This window comes from Bos javanicus, chromosome X, assembly GCF_032452875.1.
Source record: "Bos javanicus breed banteng chromosome X, ARS-OSU_banteng_1.0, whole genome shotgun sequence".
Taxonomy (NCBI): Eukaryota; Metazoa; Chordata; class Mammalia; order Artiodactyla; family Bovidae; genus Bos; species Bos javanicus.
This window is the reverse complement of record NC_083897.1, coordinates 143,942,306-143,963,168: the sequence shown is the minus strand read 5'-3', so window position 1 is coordinate 143,963,168 and position 20,863 is coordinate 143,942,306. Positions and strand designations below refer to the sequence as shown.

The following is a 20,863-nucleotide window of genomic DNA, read 5'->3' as shown; positions in this document are numbered from 1 at the left end:
TGTTCCACCACCTTTTTTCTCATCAATAAAGCTTTATGGGAACCCTCGCTTGCCCAGCCACGAAGCACAGAGGACCTCTCTGAGGCACAGCATTGGTTCATAGTTGGAGCTTTCCCCCAGCCCCTTCTCCAGCAGCGTGTGCCCAGAAACAGGGCATGAGGTACAGCGTGGTCAGCGGACACGGAGGTGTGCTTGCCGGGGTTCAGGGGAGGCTGTGTGGTGGGGGGTGGGGGGTGGAAGCTGAAGCACCCATCTGGGCTCCATGAAGCTGAGCGTCAGAGATGGCTGGGAAAGAAAGAGCGTATCCCCAGTGGGGCTGTAGTGGCTCAAGGCAGGACAGCAGCTTAGGGCAGGTTCTGGGCTTCCTCCCACAACAGCATGGCTCACCACGGTTCCTGGCGATTGAAATGCCACTGCCGATCACCGTGATAAACGCGGATGCACTGACCACCCCTGTGTATGAGGCTGAATCACGGGTCCCCAAACAGCTGTCCACGTCCTCACCCCCAGAACCTGAGAACCTGGCCTTGTTTGGACAAAGGTTCTCTGCATACCTGATGGAGTCAAAGATCTGAGATGAGGTCCTTCCTGAATGGGGGTGGCCCTAAACCCAAGGACAGGGTCTTTATAAGACACAGAAGAGGAGAGACAGGGACACAGAGGAGAAGCCATGGGGAGATGGAGGCAGAGACTGGAGGGAGGCGGCCTCCAGCCCAGGGATGGACGCCTGGAGCTCCCAGAAGCTGGACTAGGCAGGAAGGACTCTTCCCTGGAGCCTCTGGATGGAGCTCAGCCCTGGGACCCCTTGAGCTCACACATCTGGTCCCCAGAACTGGGGGAGCACAGATGTCTGTGGTTTTAATCCCACATTCTGTGGTCATTTGTTATGGCTGCACCCAAGACCCACCCTCCCCCACCCCCGCCACCCGCCGAAATGAAGGGCCCAGAGACTGTTCAGTCCATGCAGTGAGTCATCATCCCTAGTGATTAGTGGGCATGTGGGTTTGGGACCAGTTGCACCGCTGATGGTACAAGGATGGGAGGGGGCTGGGGTGACAGGCGATTTTCGGGCTGTGTGCTCATCAGAGACAGAAGGTGTGAACAGAAGCCCCAGGGGTCCCTCGTAAGCTCTCTCATCCCCTTCACCAGGTTAATGGAATCTCCTAGAACAATCCGTCTTGGGCTCGCTCCCCGGCGTCCAGCTTACAGGGTCAGTAGTGACATGCTGGCCATCTGCCCAGGTTGCTCATAGACTGGTGAAGCCCAAAGCTAAGATAGCCGGGGTCCCTCCAAGCCAGACCGGCCCAGAAGGAAGATGTGCTCCCAGGAGGGTGAGGGCTACAGTCTCCTGAAGGAATACGCCAACGGCTTCATGGTCTCCCAGGTAGGAAGAGGCTCCACCGGCTGAGGTTCTGTTGCCGGGAGGTGAGAAGGACAACAGGCACTCAGTGCTGAGCGAGGACGCGGTCTCCTCCGGGGGGCGCGAGGGTGCGCTGGGACTCTGGGCGAGTCCACGGGCAGAAGCTTGGCCATCGGGGCCTGGGGCCCTTCTAGGGATGTGTTGGCCCTCACGGAGTGGCGTCTCAGAACGACAGTTGTAGGGGCTTCCCTGGTAGCTCATTTGGTAAAGAATCTGCCTGCAACGCAGGAGGTCCAGGTTCCACACCTGGGTCGGGAAGACCCCCCGGAGGAGGAAATGGCAACCCGCTCCAGGATTCTTGCCTGGAGAATCCTGTGGGCAGAGAGGCCTGGGGGGCTACAGCCCATGGGGTCAAAAATGAGTCAGACATGACTGACTAACCCTTTTTTCACTGTGTTAGTGAAACAGGAGTGCATACAATCTTATTAGAATAAAACTTAATATAAACCGAGTATTAAGAAATAACATCTCAATAGAAAAAAGGTGAATCCGGCGTTGAGGATAAAACTGAATAGGACCTCAGCAGAACAACAGACTTAATAAAATCGTGGGTGGGTTGGGAGGCTGGGATTGAGACATATACACACACTGTTGATCGTGTGTATAAAACAGGACGGATGAGAACCTGCTGTACAGCTCAGGGAACTCTACTCAGAGTTCTGTGCTGACCTGCTGCTGCTAAGTCGCTTCAGTCGTGTCCGACTCTGTGCGACCCCACAGACGGCAGCCCATCAGGCTCCCCCGTCCCTGGGATTCTCCAGGCAAGAACACTGGAGTGGGGTGCCATCGCCTTCTCCACTGTGCTGACCTACATGGGAAGGAAATCCAAAATAAGAGGGGATATATGTATAAACGATGGCTGATTCCCTTTGCTGCCCAGCAGAGACTAATACAACATTGTAAAGCTACTGCTGTAAAATTAACTTTAAATATTTCAATAGAACGAGAGTGAATCCAGTGTTAAGAGAATAAATGTAAATACAACCTGAGTGGAATGGGAGACTGAGTAAAACTCAGTAGAAGGACGTCCCTGAGGGCTCAGTGACTAAGACTCTTGAGTTCCCAACGCAGGGGCCCCGGGTTCGACCCCCGGTCAGGGAGCTAGACCCCACGTGCCACGACTAAGACCTGGTGGAGACTAAGAAATATAAGTAAAAATAATTTAAAAACTCAATAGAATAAAATATGAATACGACCTTAGTAGGATGGGTTCAAAACATCTCAGACTCTAAGAGGGATTGCAACTTTACTATAATTAGAGTTAATACAACCTCAGTAGAAAAGCGAACGCTATATTAATTGGATAAAACTTAATGCAACCTCAGGAGGAAATTGATAAAACCTCGATAGAACGAGAGCGCACCCAACTTTCAGAGAATATAACGTCCTCCAGCCTTACAGAATGAGAGTCAATACCCCGTTAACAGAACAAGAGCTGAAACCATCTTAATAGAATGTGACTGAAGACAACCTGCGTACGAGGAGAGTTAATGAAATATGAATGGAAAAAAACCTGAGTGCAACCTCGATGGAGTGAGCGTTTATAATATCTCAATAGAATAAGACTGCACCCAACGTTAAGGCAAGAAAATGTACTACGACCACTTGGAATAGGAGTTCATGAAATGTTTTTACATAGAGAGTGAACGAGACCCGAGCACAGCGCTTATACAATCACTGCAGGGTAAGTGTCAGTCACTTAGTCGTGTCCGACTCTGCAACCCCATGGACTGCAGCCCGCCAGGCTCCTCTGCCCATGGGATTCTCCAGGCAAGAATGCTGGAGTGAGTTGCCATTTTCTCCTCCAGGGGATCTTCCCGACCCAGGGATCAAACTCGGGTCTCCGGCATTGTCAGGCAGACTCTTTCCTGTCTGAGCCACCAGGGAAACCCCAGATGCGCTTGTCTGCTGAAACCCAGGAATAGGGAGTGAATAAAACCTGAATATAGGCGCTGGTATAATCATAGCAGGGTAAGAGATCATGCCAACTTCACTGAACAAGAATCAACACAACTTTAACAGGGTGAGAACTGATTCCGCGTTAATAGAATACGGCTGAATACGACCTTCGTACAAGGAGAGTCAATAAAATCCTAATAGAAAAAAATCTGAATGCACTCTTAATGGACTGTTCATGACATCTCAATAGAACAAGAGTCATTACAACTTAATATAATTAGAGTTAATATTGAGCTCACTGCAAGAGCTGATACCATCTTAAGAGGATAAAGCTTAATACAATCTTAATATAGTAGGACTTGGAGCGACCTATTAAGGATAACAACTAATAAAACCTTAAGAAGAGTAGATACAATCTTTACAGAATAAGAGTTAATACCGTCTTAACAGAACAGGAATGGATATGGCCATTTTAATGTAAACATTTAATTTTATACTGGGGTATAGCCAATGAACCGGAGAAGGCAATGGCACCCCACTCCAGTGTTCTTGCCTGGAGAATCCCAGGGACAGGGGAGCCTGGTAGGCTACCGTCTATGGGGTCACACAGAGTCAGACATGACTGAAGTGACTTAGCATAGCATAGTCAATGAACAATGCTGTGATGGTTTCAGGTGGACAGCAAAGGGACTCAACTATACACACCCATGCGTCCATTCTCCCCCAGCTCCCCTCCCACCCAGGCTGCCACACGACACTGAGCAGAACTCCCTGTGCTGTCCAGCAGGTCCTTGCTGGTTCTCCATGTTAAATACAGCAGTGTGTCCATGTCCATCCCAGACTCCCTGACCATCCTTTCTGCCGCCAACCATAAGTTCATTTTCTAAGTCTGTGAGTCTTTCTATTCTGTAAGTTGGGTTGTGTCATTTCTTTACAGATCCCACATGTAAGGGGATGTCGGATGATATTTTCCCTTCTCTGTCTGACTCACCCTCCTGAAGAGTGTGAGTCTTCGGAGAACTAAAGCTGACTCTGTCTTCATTGCCCCGAGGTTCTCTTTGCTGCCTGTGAGCTGGGGGTGTTTGAGCTCCTGGCAGAGGCCCTGGAGCCCCTGGACTCAGCAGCAGTGTCTTCACATCTGGGCTCCAGCCCCCAGGGGACAGAGCTGCTACTGAACACCTGTGTGTCCCTGAAGCTGCTGCAAGCCGACGTGAGGGGAGGAAAAGGTAAGCACCCTGGCTGTTTGGAAGAAGGCGTTTTAAAGGTGCACTTTCAGCACAGTTTTCTGTTTTATTTTTCTGGAAAGAGCCACAGAGTAAGTCTTCTCAGCCTGGAAGGCCGGCCACGAGGTCTCTGCAGATGACACTCATCTCTGCCTTTGGAGCATCAGAGCTGCTGGAGACAGACAGATGGGCGGGGCTGATCCTAATAAAACTTTATTGGCCAGACAGGTGGTGGAACAAAGATCCAATAAAGGTTTATTGACTAAACAGGTGTTGGAACAGGGTTCCAATAAAGCTTTATTGATCAAACAGGTGGTGGAACAGGGTTCCAGTAAAGCTTTATGGGCCAGGCAGGGGGTAGAACATGGTACCAATAAAGCTTTATTAGCCAGACAGGTGGTGGAACAAGGTTCCAATAAAGCTTTATTGACCAAACAGATGCTGGAACAAGGTTCCAATAAAGCTTTATTGTCAACACAGGTGGTGGAACAGGGTGACAATAAAGCTTTATTGTCAACACAGGTGGTGGAACAGGGTTCCAGTAAAGCTTTATAGAACAGACAGGCGGTGAAACAGAGTTACAATAAAGCTCTTCAGCAGAACAGGTTGACGGAACAAGGTTCCAATAAAGCTTTATTGGCAAAAACAGATGGCCAAAACCGGGTACCAAATTCGGGTTGTCATTTGCTGACTGTGGATCAGGAAGTTTCCAGAGGCTGGTGTTTGCACTGAAACCCTGATGAAATATCCAAGCAACGAGACAGAAATGTGACCGAAAAGTTACACGGGAGTAATTTTTCCATCATGCTCAACTGCTTCTTTTCAAGGGTTGCCCTTTGTGTTAAGATCATATTCTTGTTTTGGTATTGAAGCTGCCTTCCTCTTACAGAAGATGGTCCTTGCCAGTTTTTACTTTTAATGCCCCTTCTTTGCAAAATTAAAAATTGTAAGCCCTATATCAGTCACTTAGATTTTTTTTTTTTTTTTTTAGAATCTTGAGAATCTGTGAAATTGCAAAGTGTAGGGACCACTGCCTGGCAGAATAGGGGTGGGTGGGAGGGCAGTGGTAGAGGTGGGTGATGGGCTTTCTCCTTGAAGCAAGGACTTGCGTCCCCGTTGGATTTATGGGGTGCAAACAGAGAAAGTGAGTTAACTTGAACAGGAGGACGTTGTTTGGGGGTTGACGGTACTCAGATGGCTGTGGGCTTGGGAATCAAGCAGTCACACCCTGTGAGTAAGCTTTGCAGCCCCCTCCCTTTCCCCCACTGGCACCCCCAGCGCGGGCTGCGGTCCAGCCAGGACACACCTGCGGAGGATGGCGGACGTTCAAGGGGAAGCTCTTGGGGGCGGGAGGAGCCTGCTGTACCTGCAGACCCTCGGGTAGGCACGTCAGGATGTGGGCTAACCTGCCGGGCCGGAGACGCTGGGACGCTCGGCTCAGAGACCAGGTTACAGGACCTCCGGCTGCAACGCTGTTGCCCTGGGGACCCCTTGGAGCCCCGCAAGCATTCGGCAGGTACAGATTGGGCAGAAACAGTGAGCGCATTCAGTGCAGTCCAGTCGCTCCGTCGTGTCCCACTCTTTGCGACCCCATAGACAGCAGCACGCCAGGCTTCCCTGTCCTCCTCCATCTAGAATTTGCTCCAACTCATGTCCATTGAGTCCGTGATGCCATCCAACCATCTCACCCTCTGTCGTCCCCTTCTCCTCCCACCCTTAATCTTTCCCAGCATCAGGGTCTTTTCCAAGGAGTCAGTTCTTTGCAGCAGGTAAGGCCAAAGGATTGGAGCCCCACGGACATGTATCACGTGTCGTCTACGGGGTCGCAAAGAGTCGGAGGCGACTGAGGGATTGAGCAACACTGGGGCTCGCTGGCCCTTTCCGTTTGCTACATCGGATCTTTCCGTGGGATTTACGAGGGCTGAAAGCGGCAGGCAGGACACGCAGCCCCTGCACCACAGGCCAGCCGGTCCTTCGGGACGAGGGTCCAGCTGTCGGGGTGCCGACCGTCCCAGGCAAGAATCACGTCTGCAGTCAGGAAGTTGCCAGCATAACTGTTGGCATCTTGGCGATGCCTGGGTGTCTAACTTTATTCCCCCGCCCCTTCTGTTTGTTTTCAGCTGTGTATGCAAACACGGAGCTCGCCAGCACCTACCTGGTGAGAGGCAGCCCCAGGTCCCAGCGGGACATGCTGCTGTACGCGGGCAGGACCGCTTACGTCTGCTGGCGCCACCTGGCGGAGGCAGTCAGGTGCGTGTCAGCCGCGCCCGCGAGTCCCCAGGGCCGCCTGCGGGCTGGCTTCCGGGCGTGCCAGGAAGCAACGTGTTAGGTTTCTTATTGCGCGGGTCTCCAAGCTCCCGGATCTAGGTTTCTTAGCGCGCGGGTCTCCAAACTCCCGGATCTAATGCCTGATGGTGTGAGGTGGAGCTGATGGAGTAATAATAGAAATACAGGGAAGAGTCACTGCAAGGACTGATGCTGAAGCTCCAACACTTTGGCCATTTGATGTGAAAAACTGACCCACTGGCAAAGACCGTGATGCTGGGCAGGACTGAAGGCGGGAGGAGAAGGGGGCGACAGAGGATGAGCTGGTTGGATGGCATCACCGACTCCATGGACATGGGTTTGAGCAAGCTCCGGGAGTTGGTGATGGAGAGGGAGGCCTGGCGTGCTGCAGTCCGTGGGGTCGCAAAGAGTCGGACACGACTGAGCGACTGGACTGAACGGAACTGCAAAGTGGAAAGCGATTCCCGAGTAGTCTTGGGTTACTCGTTTCCCGCGGAGGCCGTCTGTGATGCCAGGGGAAGGTCTGTGAGTGCAAGGCCGCGTGAACGGAGTGCAGTGACGTCTCGGGGCCTGAGTGACGGTCTCCTCCTCGTTTTCAGGGAAGGGAGGAACCAGTATCTGAAAGCCTTCGGGATCCCGTCCGAGGAGCTCTTCTCTGCCATCTACAGGTGACGCCGCCCACCCACTCCCATAGCGTCCTGCTTGAGAGTTACATTTGTGTATTTCTCATTGAAGGATAATCCCTTTGCAGAATTGTGTGGGTTTCTGCCACACATCCGCATGCATCAGCCATCGGTTGGCCTGCGTCCCCTCCCTCTTGAACCTCCCTCCCACCTCCCTCCCACCTCCCACCCCTCTAGGTTGTCCCAGAGCCCCGGTTTGAGCTCCCTGAGTCATCCCGCAGATTCCCATGGGCTATCTGCGTCACACATGGTGATGTACGTCTCTCCGTACCTCCCACCTTCTCCTTCTCCCTACCTCCCCGGGTCTGTAAGTCTGGTATGTCTGCATCTCCACTGATGCCCTGCAAATGCATTCACGAGTACCCTCTTTCTAGATTCCATATGTATGTCTCAGTATACGATATTTGTTTTTCTGACTTGCTTCCCTCTGTGTAACAGGCTCCAGGTTCCTCCACCTCATTAGAACTGACTCAAAGGCGTTCCTTTTTGTGGCGGAGTAATATTCCATCGTGTATATGTACCACAGAGTCTTTATTCATTTGTCTGTCGATGGGCATCTAGGTTGCTTGAAATGTTACAGCAGTCGTGTTGATTTACAATGTTCCATTAATTTCCGCTCTACAGTGAAGGGATTTGGTTATGCAAATATACACGATTTCATTTTGTAACAACTGAGTAATATCCCACCCTATATATGCACCACATCTTCTTTCTCCATTCCTCTGTTGATGGACATTGAGGTTGCTTCCATGTCTTTGCTGTTGGGAATAGTGTTGTGATGAATCCTGGGGGGTGCGTGTCTTTTCTAATTATGGTTTTCTCCAGGTGTATGCCCCAGCGGCGGGACCACAGGATCGTGCGATAGCTCTCTAGTTTTTAAAGAACATTCCATACCGTTTTCCATAATACCTGGACAAGTACACATTCCCACCAAAACTGCAGAGGGCTCCTTTTTCTCCACGAGGTCTCCAACACTTAATGTTTGCAGAGTTTTTGATAATGGCAGTTCTGACCGGTGCGAGATGATTTACCTGTTGTAGGTTTGATTTGCGTTTCCCTAATACTCAGAACCCCACTCCAGTCCTCTTGCCTGGAAAACCCCATGGATGGAGGAGCCTGGTAGGCTGCAGTCCATGGGGTTGCTAAGAGTCAGACATGACTGAGCGACTTCACTTTCACTTTTCACTTTCATGCATTGGAGAAGGAAATGGCAACCCACTCCAGTGTTCTTGCCGGGACAATCCCAGGGATGGGGGAGCCTGGTGGGCTGCTGTCTATGGGGTCACACAGAGTTGGACACGACTGAAGCGACTTAGCAGCAGCAGCAGAGTTGAGTTTCCACCTGGTGGTTTTTTTTTTTTTTTTTTCAGGTATTCCAGAGTTTGATTCAGTTATACATAGAGGTTTATTCTTTTTTAGGTTGTTTTTCTCACAGAGGTAGTTACATCATGCTCAGTGACTTCCCTGTGCAATTCAGCACAGACTTTTGGATCATCAATTCTGTATATATGAGTGTGTACATGTTCATTCCTAACCCTTCATTTGTCACTTTCATATAACATTTTTTTTTTTTTTGGTAGTCATAAGTTCCTTTGAGCTTCCCTGGTAGCTCAGCTGGTAAAGAATCCTCCTGCAATGTTGGAGACCCCGGTTCGATTCCTGGGTTGGGAAGATTCCCCTGGAGAACGGATAGGCTACCCACTCCAGGATTCTTGGGCTTCCCTGGTGGCTCAGCTGGTAAAGAATCCACCTGCAATGCTGGGAGACCTGGGTTTGATCCCTGGGTCAGGAAGATCCCCTGGAGAAGGGAAAGGCCACTCACTCTAGTATTCTGGCCTGGAGAATCCCATGGACTGTATAGTCCTTGGGGTCGCAAAGAGTTGGACACGACTGAGCAACTTTCACACATAAGTTTCTTTACTCCGTTTCAGAGTCTGGCTCTGTTATGTAAATTAGTTCGTTTGTGTGAACACCCAGAGCCCCCCGTCATGGTTATATGATAGCTGTCTTTCTCTGACTTCCGTCACTTGGTACCGGAGTCACTCGGTCCATCCAGGCTGCTGGCAGCGGCCTTATTCCGTTCTGCTCTGCGGGTGAGCCGTATTCTTGCACAGAGAGATCTGCCTTTGTTTTCCTGTCAGGGGACGTTTCGGTGGATTCGGTGTCTTGGCCAATGTGCATTGTGCTGCCCTGAAAACAGGAAGGCGTGTGTTATTTTGAAACATGACTTTTTTTCTGGATCTGAGCCCAGAGGTGGGATTACTGGATTGTACGGTTTCTGGATGCTGAAGTTTTGTAAGGAACCTCCATGCCGTTTGCCACGTTTGCTGCACCAGTCTAGCTTCCCACCAAGACTGCGGGAGGATTCCGCTTGCCGCCTGCCCTTTGCAGCACTTGATCTTTGTAGATCTTTCTGAAGATGGCCATTCTGATCTGTTCGAAGGGATGCGTCATTGCACTTTCGATTTGCTTCTAATAATTACTGATGCTGAGCATCTTTTTATGGGCCTGATGCCAACCTGTATGCCTTCTTGGACGAGATATCCATTTTGATCTTTGGCATATATATATATATATTTTTTTTTTTTTTCCTTCTTGGGTTGTCTGTGTTTGTCATATTGAAATGCATGAGCTCCTCATAAGTTTTGGAGTTGAATTTCTTGTGAGTGTCTTCATTTGCAAATACTTTTTTTTTTTTGCAGTCTGAACACTATCTGTTTCTTTCGTTCAGGGCTTTCTTTGTTGAGCAAATGCTCTTCAGGTAGATGAGGTCCTGTTTTCTTTTTGTTGATTATTCATTATACTAATATATATAGTTCAGCTCAGTCACTCGGTCGTGTCCGACTCTGTGACCCCACGAACTGCAGCACACCAAGCCTCCCTGTCTATCACCAACTCCCGGAGTCCACCCAAACCCATGTCCATCCAGTCGGTGATGCCATCCAGCCATCTCATCCTCTGTTGTCCCCTTCTCCTCCTGCCCCGAATCCCTCCCAGCATCAGGGTCTTTTCCAATGAGTCAACTCTTTGCATGAGGTGGCCAAAGTACTGGAGTTTCAGCTTTAGCATCAGTCCTTCCAATGAACACTCAGGACTGATCTCCTTTAGGATGGACTGGTTGGATCTCCTTGCAGTCCAAGGGACTCTCAAGAGTCTAGGCTCCTCTGTCCATGGGATTTCCCAGGCAAGTATACTGGAGTGGGTTGCCAATCACTTCTCCAGGGGATCTTTCCATGACCCAGGGATGGAACGTGGGTCTTCTGGGGTCTTCCTGACCCCGGGATTGAGCCTTGTGGGTCTCCGCACCGCAGGCGGATCCTCTACCCTCTGAGCCGCCGGGGAAGCCCGTGTGTTACGGTAGAGCACGGCTGCTTTCCCGCATTGCGTTAATTTCAGGGGTGCGGGAACTTGATTCATTTATACACAGACATCTGTCCATTCTGTCTCGGGCTCTCTTTCCCATCTAGGTAATTAGCGTCTGTTCAGTAGAGTTCCCTGTGGTGTTCAGCAGGTGTTTTTGATCATCACATCGTATATGGGAACTGGAATATGTCCATTCCAAACTCTGAAATAACCCCATCCCCATTACAGCTTGTGTGTGTGTGCATGTGTGTGTGTGTGTGAGACACTTATAGGTAATTTCTCTCAGTTTCAGAGTCTGTCTCTGTTGTGTAATTAGTTCGTCCGCATGAATATCTACAATCCAGGTGTAGGAGGCATCTCAGGACCTTTGTCTCCCCGTCTCTGACTTCCTTCCCTCCCCGAGTGTGACGGCCACTCGTTCGGGGCATGCCGCTCTCCGTGGCCTTATTCCGTCCTCTGTGTGGCTGAGTCGTGCTCCAGGGGAGAGGTGGGCCCCACTCTGTCTTCATTTTCCTGTCGACAGACATTTCGGTCGATTCGCTTTCGTGGCCTTTGTAAATCACGCCGTCCTGAAGACAGGGGTGCGTGTGTCATTTCGCATCGTGATGTTTCTCTGGATCTAAGCCCACAGGTGGGACTGCTGGGTCGTACGTTTTCTGGAGGGTTAGTGTTCTAAGGACGCTCCTTGCTGTTTTTCACAATTCCTGCCCTGATGTAGTTCCCTAGCAAACGTGTAGGAGGATTTCCTTTTTTTCTCCGCCCTTTGTTAGCACGTGTTCTTGGTAGAATGTCTCGATGATGGTCGTGCTGACCGGTGTGAGGAGATCCCTCATTGTCTTTGAGTACCTTCTAATAATTAGTGATGCTGAGTGACTTTTCGTGAGTGGAATGGCCCTCTGTATGCCTTCTTGGAAGGAATATGTATTTTTATCTTTGGACCCTTTTTATCTCTGATGTTTTGTGGTTTTGATATGAGACGTGTGAGCTGTTTGTAGCAATTGGAGGTGAATTTCTTGTGTGTATCTTGGTTAGAAAAAATTTCTTTTCCATTCTGAGAGTCTCTTTCTCTATCGTTTTCGATGTCGTCAGTTGTCAAAATGCATTTAAGGTCTGTGCCCACATGCTTTTTTCTTATTTTTGGCTCATTGTTCATTTTCTGTGTGGTGGATCCAAATGAACCTCTTCACGATTGTTCAAGAGGGTTGTGAAGTAAAAGTCGCTCTGTCGGGTCTGACTCTGCGACCCCATGGACTGCAGCACGCCAGGCCTCCGTGTCCACCACCATCTCCCAGAGCTTGCTCAAATTCATGCCCATGGAGTCGGTGATGCCATCCAACGGTCTCATCCTCTGTCGTCCCCTTCTCCTCCTGCCCTCAATTTAATGACAGCAAGCGCAGCTTTTATATGTGTCGTTACAAAGCCCAGCCACGAGGTGGCAGAATTTCTCCAGAAACTGTTTTTTTTAACCCCTTTTTGTAGTAGAAATGTTAGTTTACTTTGGAGAACGCTTCATTCCTCCGATATTGTATTTGTTTCAAGGGTACAGGAACTTGGATTTCCTTATACATAGATATTTATCTCTTCTTTATTTTTCCACCATATAGGTGGTTAGAGTGTGTTCAGTAGACGCCGTTTTGCTATTCAGTAGGTCATTTTGGATCATGTTTGATTATATTATAATCTGGTGGCTCGGTGGATAAAGAATCTGCCTGCAATGCAGGAGATTAGGGCTTGATCCCCAGGTTGGGAAGATCCCCTGGAGGAGGGCATGGCAGCCCACTCCAGTGTCCTTGCCTGGGGAATCCCACGGACAGAGGAGCCTGATGGGCTACAGTCCACGGGGTCGCAGAGAGTCGGACACGACTGAGCCGCTCAGCATGAACAAATGTGTGTGTTATCAGCAAACTCTTAATGGATCCCTCATCACTACCTTTTCTTGTTTTTATAAGCGTAAGTTTCTTTTCTCTGTTCCAACGTCTGTTTCTCTTGCGTAAAGCAGTTTGTATCCATTGTTAGGTTCCAGCCACAAGTCGTCTCCTTCGCCCTGTCTCCTGGCTTCTCTAGGTCTGATCATCTCTGCTTCCTCCTCTCACACTGGACGTGGCATTCTCTCCTGCTCGTTCGTGGCTGAGTTGATGGTTCGTCGTGTCTGTGAGGCCCCCTCTTCTTTACCCGTTCACCTGTCCCCGAACACTCAGGCTGTTTCCGTGTCCTGGTTATTTTCCTGGCGCGGCTGTGATCTCCCGAGTGTACCTATGTTTTGGAAACCCTGGGGCTTCTCTGGCTCTGTGCCCGTGGTCGGGGTGAACGTGTCCTAAGATGCTTCTCTGTTTTCTTTTCTGAAGGACCCCCATACTCTTCTCCCTCCTGCATGGACCGATTCCCACTCCCAGCAACAGTGCAGGGAGGCTCTCTCCCCTCCACACCCTCTTCAGCGTTTATTTTGGGGATTTTGTGAGATGCCCGTTCTCACAAGACGGGCAAGGTGTATGGTGATAAGATACCTCACCAGACTTTTAAGTGGCCTCTCTCTAATAAGCAGTGATGCTCAGCACGTTTTCATGTCCCTAATGCAATCTTTCTGCCTTCTCGAAGACGTACCCATTTCAATCTATGTCCCCTTTATTTCTTGTTTTTGTGTGTGTGTGTGTGTGTGTGTGTGTGTCTGTGTGTGTGTGTTTTTGACACAGAGCCGCACAAGCTGTTTCTGTGTTTCGGACACGAGTTCTCCGTGGGTATCTTGGTTTGCAAAGATTGTTTGCCATTCTGAGCGTTATCTTTTCATGTGGGATTCCCCGTGCTGTGCAAATTCTTTTGCGGTTAACTAGATTCTGTTTCGGAGAAGGCAGTGGCACCCCACTCCAGTACTCTTACCTGGAAAATGCCCTGGACGGAGGAGCCTGGTGGGCTGCAGTCCATGGGGTCGTTCAGAGTCGGACACGACTGAGCGACTTCACTTTGACTTTTCACTTTCATGCATTGGAGGAGGAAATGGCAACCCACTCCAGTGTCCTTGCCTGGAGAAGCCCAGGGACGGGGGAGCCTGGTGGGCTGCCGTCTGTGGGGTCGCACAGAGTCGGACACGACTGAAGCGACTCAGCGGCAGCAGCAGATCCTGTTTTCTTACTTTGGGTGTATATTTCCCTACTCTGAGTGGACGGCAAGGCTGTCCTGACTGCATTTTCGTGCAGAGGCTCACAGTCCGTGTCCTCTGATTTAGATCTCGGTCTTTCCTGAAGTGCGTCTTAGTGTACGGTCTTGGGAATATTCCCGCTTCCTTCTGGCTTTCATTGTTTCAGGCGTCCCCTACGCTGTCCCTCGTGACGCCCGTCACCTGTTTGGATTCCCAGCAACCCAGGAGCAGGGCCCCGTGCTTTTCTACCGCATCTGAGGCATTGGGTGTGTGTAGAGGGTTTGACCATGAGCATTCTCAGCTATGTGAGGCGATACCTCGCTGGAATTTGATCTGCCTCTCCCTTATAATTCCTGGTGCCGAGCACTTTTCATGGATCTAATGCAACCTCTATAGTTGCTTGCAAGAAATATGCATTTCCATCTCTGGCCCTTTTTTTTTTTTCCATGGGTTGGTTGTGTTTTTGACATTGAGGTACAGGAGCTATTTGTATGTTCTGGAGACGAATTTCTGGCAGGTATCTTTGTTTGCAAATGATCCTCCCCCCGTCCCCCACAATTTTAAGGATTTCTCTTTCCTTGAGGATGTCCTGGCTGTGGAAATGCTTTTAAGGTTAATTAGGTCCTGTTTTCGTTTTGGGTTTAGTTTTCATTCTTCTAAGTGAAAATCACTCAGTCGTGTCTGACTGTCTGCGACCCCGTGGACTATACAGTCCATGGAATCCTCCAGGCCAGAATACTGGAATGGGTAGCCTTTCCCTTCTCGAGGGCATCTTCTCGACCCAGGAAAGGAACCCAGCTCTCCCGCATTGCAGGCAGATTCTTTACCAGCTGAGCCACCAGGGAAGCCCAAGAATACTGGAGGTGGGTAGCCTCTCCCTTCTCCGGGGGATCTTCCCAACCCAGGAATCGAACCAAGGGTCTCCCGCATTGCGGGATTCTTTAGCCGCTGAGTTACCAGGGAAGCCCCATTATTCCAAGGGGTGGATATCAAAATGTGTCCCGCATGTACCTCCCCTAAGAATTTCATAGAACCTGTCCTTCCATCTAGGTCTTAGGCTATTTGCAGATTCTTGCTGTGTGTGGTGTTAGGGACTGTTCTGATTGCCTTATCTCTCTCTCTCCCTTCTAATTGTCTGAGGAGCATCCAGACGGTTGTCCATAGTGCTAGGCACCATTTGCGTTCCCGGGTGGTAGGAGGAGAATTCTGTTTCCTCCACAGACTCTTCAGCACGGAGTGTTTGTGGAGTTGTTTACAGCGGCCATTCTGACCGGTGCCAAGTGATTCTGCATTGAAATCTGGTTTGCCTCTCGCTAATAATCCCTGATGCTGCGCATTCTTCACCCCAGGAAAGTGGTTCTGTTATGCTAAGTGCACCAGGCTTCTTTCTCCTTTTGCGGCTGAGTCATATTTCACGGTGTGTGGATACCACGGCTTCCTCATCTGAGTCGTATTCCACGCCTTGCTCATCTGCGCCTCTGTCAATGGACAGCTTGGTTGCTTCCACATCTTGAACATCGTGACGAGTGTTGCTATGATCATCGAGGTGTGTGCATCTTTTCAAATTATGGTTTTCTCCAGGTATATGCCTCGAGGTGAGATTGCTGGGTCATGAGTTCAGTGCAGTCGCTCAGTCGTGTCCGACCCTCTGCGACCCAATGAATCGCAGCACGCCAGCCCTCCCTGTCCATCACCAGCTCCCGGAATTCACTCAAACTCACGTCCATCGAGTCGGTGATGCCATCCAGCCATCTCATCCTCTGTCGTCCCCTTCTCCTCCTTCCCCCAATCCCTCCCAGCATCAGGGTCTTTTCCAATGAGTCAGCTCTTCGCACGAGGTGGCCAAAGCACTGGAGTTTCAGCTTCAGCATCATTCCTTCCAAAGAATACTCAGGACTGATGTCCTTTAGGATGGACTGGTTGGATCTCCTTGCAGTCCAAGGGACTCTCAAGAGTCTTCTCCAACACCACAGTTCAAAAGCATCAATTCTTCGGCGCTCAGCTTTCTTTATAGTCCAACTCTCACATCCATACATGACCACTGGCAAAACCATAGACTTGACTAGACAGACCTTTGTTGGCAAAGTAATATCTCTGGTTTTCAATATGCTATCTAGGTTGGTCATAACTTTCCTTCCAAGGAGTAAGCGTCTTTTAATTTCATGGCTGCAGTCACCATCTGCAGTGATTTGGAGCCCCCCCCAAAATAAAGTCTGACACTGTTTCCACTGTTTCCCCATCTATTTGCCATGAAGTGATGGGACCAGATGCCATTATCTTAGTTTTCTGAATGTTCAGTTTTAAGCCAACTTTTTCACTCTCCTCTTTCACCTTCATCAAGAGGCTTTTTAGTTCCTCTTCACTTTCTGCCGTAAGGGTGGTGTCATCTGCTTATCTGAGGTCACTGATATTTCTCCCAGCAATCTTGATTCCAGCCTGTGCTTCCTCCAGCCCAGCGTTTCTCATGATGTACTCGCATAGAAGTTAAATAAGCAGGGTGACAATATACAGCCTTGGCGGACTCCTTTCCCTGTTTGGAACCAGTCTGTTGTTCCTTTCCCTAATGTTTGACTGTGTTGAGATCATTTTATGTGATATGTTTTTAACGAGTGCAAGTTAAAGGTACCTGTTGACGTTGACTTCGTGATCATCTGCCCAGTTTTGAGTTCTTGTTCACTGAACAGCCATAGGAGACTCGTAGGAGGGCAGAAGTACTTGGAGCTCTGCAGAGCTTGGGAATATTAACCAACGTGAAGTCGCTCAGTCGTATCCGAGTCTCTGCGACCCCATGGACTGTAGCCTACCAGGCTCCTCTGTCCATGGGATTTTCCAGGCAAAAGTACTGGAGTGGATTGCCGTTTCCTTCTCCAAGGGATCTTCCCAATCCAGGGATGGAACCCGGGTCTCCCGCATCGTAGACAGACGCTTTACCGTCTGAGCCACCAGGGAAGTCTGGGAATATTAAGTGCCCGTCAACACAGCTTTTATAGTCGCTGTTACCAAACATGGCCACAAGAGGGCAGCGTTACTCCATGCGATGCTTTTGCTTTTTTCCGTTTGTTCTTTGGCTGTTTCTTTACATTGGAGCAGAGTTGACGGTCAGTGATAGGTTTGTTTCAAGTGTACAGGAAGTTGGTTCAGTGAGACACAGCCACGGCTATATTCTCTTTTCGGTTCTTTTCCCCATATAAGGTGATTCCTGGGTGTTCCCTAGACTGCCCCATGCTACTCAACAGATCCATTTTCATCATCTGTGACATATATGTTCAAGCCTGGGAAAATCCCATGGATACAGCAGCCTGTTGGGCAATGGTCCATCGGGGCAGAAAGACTTGGACACGACTGGAGTGCTCGAGGATGTGTGCCCAAATGGCATTTGTTATTAGCCAACTCAATTTTTCCTTTCTCCCTAATTTTTTTTTTTTTTAATTTTTGATCATCATTAGTTGGTTTTCAAATTTTAGGTCTTTCCTGTTCGCTCAGACTGTAAAGAATCCGCATGCAATGGTGGAGATCTGTGTTCAAACTCTGGGTCGTTAAGATCCCCTGGAGGAGGGCTGCCGTGGCAACCCACTCCAGTGTTCTTGCCTGGAGAACCTCATGGACAGAGGAGCCTGGCGGGCTACAGTCTGTGCGGTCGCAGAGGGGCAGACAGGACTGAGCAACTAACGCTTTCTAAGTTTGTGAGTGTGTTTGTGTTGGTAAAATGGTTGATTTGCCTAAATTTCTAGCACGTGCCTGTCGGTGGTATAGGATCTGCCTTTCTCTCGCTGAGTTCCTTTCCTTAGCATAAGTCACTCGGTCCATCCAGGCTGCTATCAATGGCATTAATCTGTTCTTTTTCTTGGCTGAGTAATATTCCAGTAGAAAAGTTAGGCACTCCTTGGATCTGTCCAGAATGAGCGGGGAAATCCTTTTTCTTTTGGGGCGGGCTGTGGAAAGAGACAAGCCTGGGGCTTTGCAGGCAGCACCAGCGTCAGCTATGGGTGACTCGTCAGATGACGTGTGACGCCACAGGGGTCAGACCTTGCTGGTGACGCCGTGACGACGTGTCAGACGATGCTGGTGGCTTCATGACTGTCTGAAGTGTGTGTGGCTGCTCCCAGGCTGGGGCAGGAAATGCACCAACAATTAAGGGGGGAGGGTGGTCACTGCTGAGGGTCCTGAGACCCGGGGCCGGCTGTGCAGCCTGTGTATTCTTCCCTGCCTCCCTACCTCCCCACTGACTCCAAAACCACAGAGCAGCCTCTGCAGAGGCTGAGAGATGACAGGCGGCCCCCAGGAGACCCTCACCGCCCCCCTCGCCTGCCTACCCTGCAGCGTCGTTGGCTCCTTCTCACCTCTGTCCCCTCCCGAGAGCCTCCTCCCCCCTCCTCCCGGGACCCAGCTCCCCCTCCACTTGTCTCCACGTCCCTGAATCCATCATGCCCAGCCCCCTCCCCCAGCCTGTGTGGACAACCCTCACCGGCCTCCAGCCTCCAGCCTCCCGCATTGCACAGCTGACCCAGTTGCCTGGCGCTCCACCCCGGTGGGTGAAGGACCCGGGTCTTTGCTCAGCTCAGGGGCCCCCGGGTCGTTGCTCAGGGTGATACCTACTGGACTCCACAAGGTTCTCATGGGCTCATCTCGTCGTGTTCCAGGTCCGAGGACGAAAGGCTGCAGTTCATGCAGGGTCTGCAGGACGTGTGGAGGCTGGAGGGGGCGACGGTGCTGGCCGCCTTCGACCTGTCCCCCTTCCCGCTCATCTGCGACCTGGGGGGTGAGTGTCCGCCCCGGACCCTGGAGCTGCGTTTGGAACCCTGTTTGTAGAACCTAGGGCTTCCCTGGTGGCTCAGATGGTAAGGAATCTGCCTGCAATGCAGGACTCCTGGGTTCGATCCCTGGGTCGGGAAGATCCCCTGGAGGAGGGCATGGCAACCCACTCCAGGATTCTTGCCTGGAGACTCCCATGGACAGAGGAGCCTGGGGGGCTACGGTCCACGGGGTCACACAGAGTTGAACACAGCTGATGTGACTTAGCACAGGCACACATATTGAGTAGAATTCCCTGCGCTGCACACTAGAAACTTGTCAAGTATCAGAGTGATTCATAGCAGCGTGCCCGTGTCTGTCCCAGTCTCCTCACGGATCCCTCCCCTCGTTCCCCTTTGGTGTGTTTGTTTCCCGTGTCTGAGACTCTATTTCTGTTTTGCGCAGAAGTTCATTAGTATCACATTTTAGGTTCCACGAATGAGTGACGTCACGTGGTATTTGTCTCTCTGTCTCTGACGAACGTCACTTGGTCCGATCATCTCTAGGTCCGTCCGCATCCTGGCGATGGTATCGCTGTGTTCTTTTTCACGGCTGCGTAATATTCCACTGTATATGTGTGCGACATCTTCTCCATCCATAGGTCTGTTGATGGACCTTCAGGTTGAGGTTATTTTATAAAAGTGGATTCCTTGACTCTGAGATGTTCACACTGCTGGCATCTGGAAGGAGGTCTCCATGTCTCACCCGGGTGTCCCCTGGAAATGTCTCCCACAGGGAGACATGGGCACGTCTTCCTGTGGCATCTGCCCAGGGGCTTCCTCTGCCTGGCTGTTGTCTGTCCTTGGGCGGACGACGGGAAGCCGTCAGGTCAGAGTCTACATGGAAGGTGGATGTGTGGGTTGGTGCAGCCAGGAAGTTGCCTTAGATACAGGGCTTTGTACATGAGCCTGTCACCATGGAGACCAGACTGTGGGTACCGCCCAAGTCTGGGGGCTGTCACAGCCCACATTCTCTTGCAGGCGGTTCTGGGGCTCTGGCCAAGGCGTGCGTGTCCCTGTACCCGGGATGTCGGGCCATCGTGTTCGACATCCCAGGAGTGGTGCAGATCGCCAAGAGACATTTCTCAGCCTCGGAGGACGAGCGCATCAGCTTCCATGAAGGTGGGTGTCTGGAACACTGTCTGTGTCCGCAGGGAAACACGTGGGTCCTGGCGGGCTGGAGAGATGGAGCCAGTGGGTGTTCAGCATGGCTTTCTGGACCATCCAAATACACCCCCTTAAGATGGAGCTTCCAGGAGGCTCAGTGGTAAAGAATCCGCCTGCCAGGGCAGAAGACGCAAGAGACGCAGGTTCAATCCCCGAGTCGGGAAGATCCCCTGGAGACAGAAATGGCGACCCACTCCAGTATTCTTGCCTGGAGAATCCCCATGGACAGAGGAGCCTGGCGGGGCTACAGTCCATGGGGTCATGAAAGAGTCGGACACGACTGAGCACCCGGGCATTTAAACCTAGAACTGTGATGCAGGATGGGTGGGAAATGTGGGAGGGTATTGTTTTCTTGCAGTTAATTCTTTCCTGAGTGTTGTACTGAGTTCAGTGTGTCTCCTCACCCAGAGTTTGTGAACAGGACTTTAGGAAATAAGGTGTTTGCAGAGGTGATGCAGTGAAGGGTCTGAGATGAGGATCCTCCTGGATGGGGGTGGCCCTAAACCCCAGTGACACGGTCCTTATAAGACAGAGAAGAGGAGCGACACGGACACAGAGGAGAAGCCACGTGGAGACGGAGGAAGAGATGGGAGGGAGGTGGCCACCAGCCCAGGGATGGATACCTGGAGCCCCCAGAAGCTGGAAGAGGCGGGGAGGACCCTCCCCTGGAGCCTCTGCAGGGAGCTCAGCCCTGGGACACCTGACCTCAGACGTCTGGTCTCCAGGGCTGGGAGAGGACAGATGTCCTGGTCTCTGGACACTTCTTATGGCCGTCCCGGGAAACTCACGTAGGTATTTACAACCAGCTCGTGTGCGAGTGGCAATGAGCAACGTGGATCAAAGGCAAGGTGAGGGGACAGTTATCGACTGAAAAGACAGAAGCTTCTCAGATGTCCCAA

At 50.8% G+C, this 20,863-nt stretch overlaps 1 protein-coding gene across 3 annotated transcripts in view; it reads left to right on the top strand.

Annotated features, from left to right (window-relative positions):
• Positions 1–246: 246 nt before the first annotated feature.
• The window catches only part of ASMT (acetylserotonin O-methyltransferase), a 45,436-nt gene continuing 24,819 nt past the window's right edge, over positions 247–20,863 (top strand). Inside the window, exons 1-7 of one of the 3 annotated variants that reach the window (XM_061408269.1) lie at positions 247–1,384; positions 4,371–4,545; positions 6,663–6,792; positions 7,428–7,496; positions 18,648–18,766; positions 19,426–19,459; positions 19,723–19,919. In XM_061408269.1, coding sequence (XP_061264253.1) covers positions 1,316–1,384; positions 4,371–4,545; positions 6,663–6,792; positions 7,428–7,496; positions 18,648–18,766; positions 19,426–19,459; positions 19,723–19,919 — 793 coding nt within the window. In that variant the 5' untranslated portion in view covers positions 247–1,315. Of the gene's footprint in view, positions 1,385–4,370; positions 4,546–6,662; positions 6,793–6,812; positions 7,497–18,647; positions 18,767–19,425; positions 19,460–19,722; positions 19,920–20,863 lie in introns of those variants that run through there. The other 2 variants (XM_061408270.1, XM_061408267.1) reach the window with 2 other exon arrangements.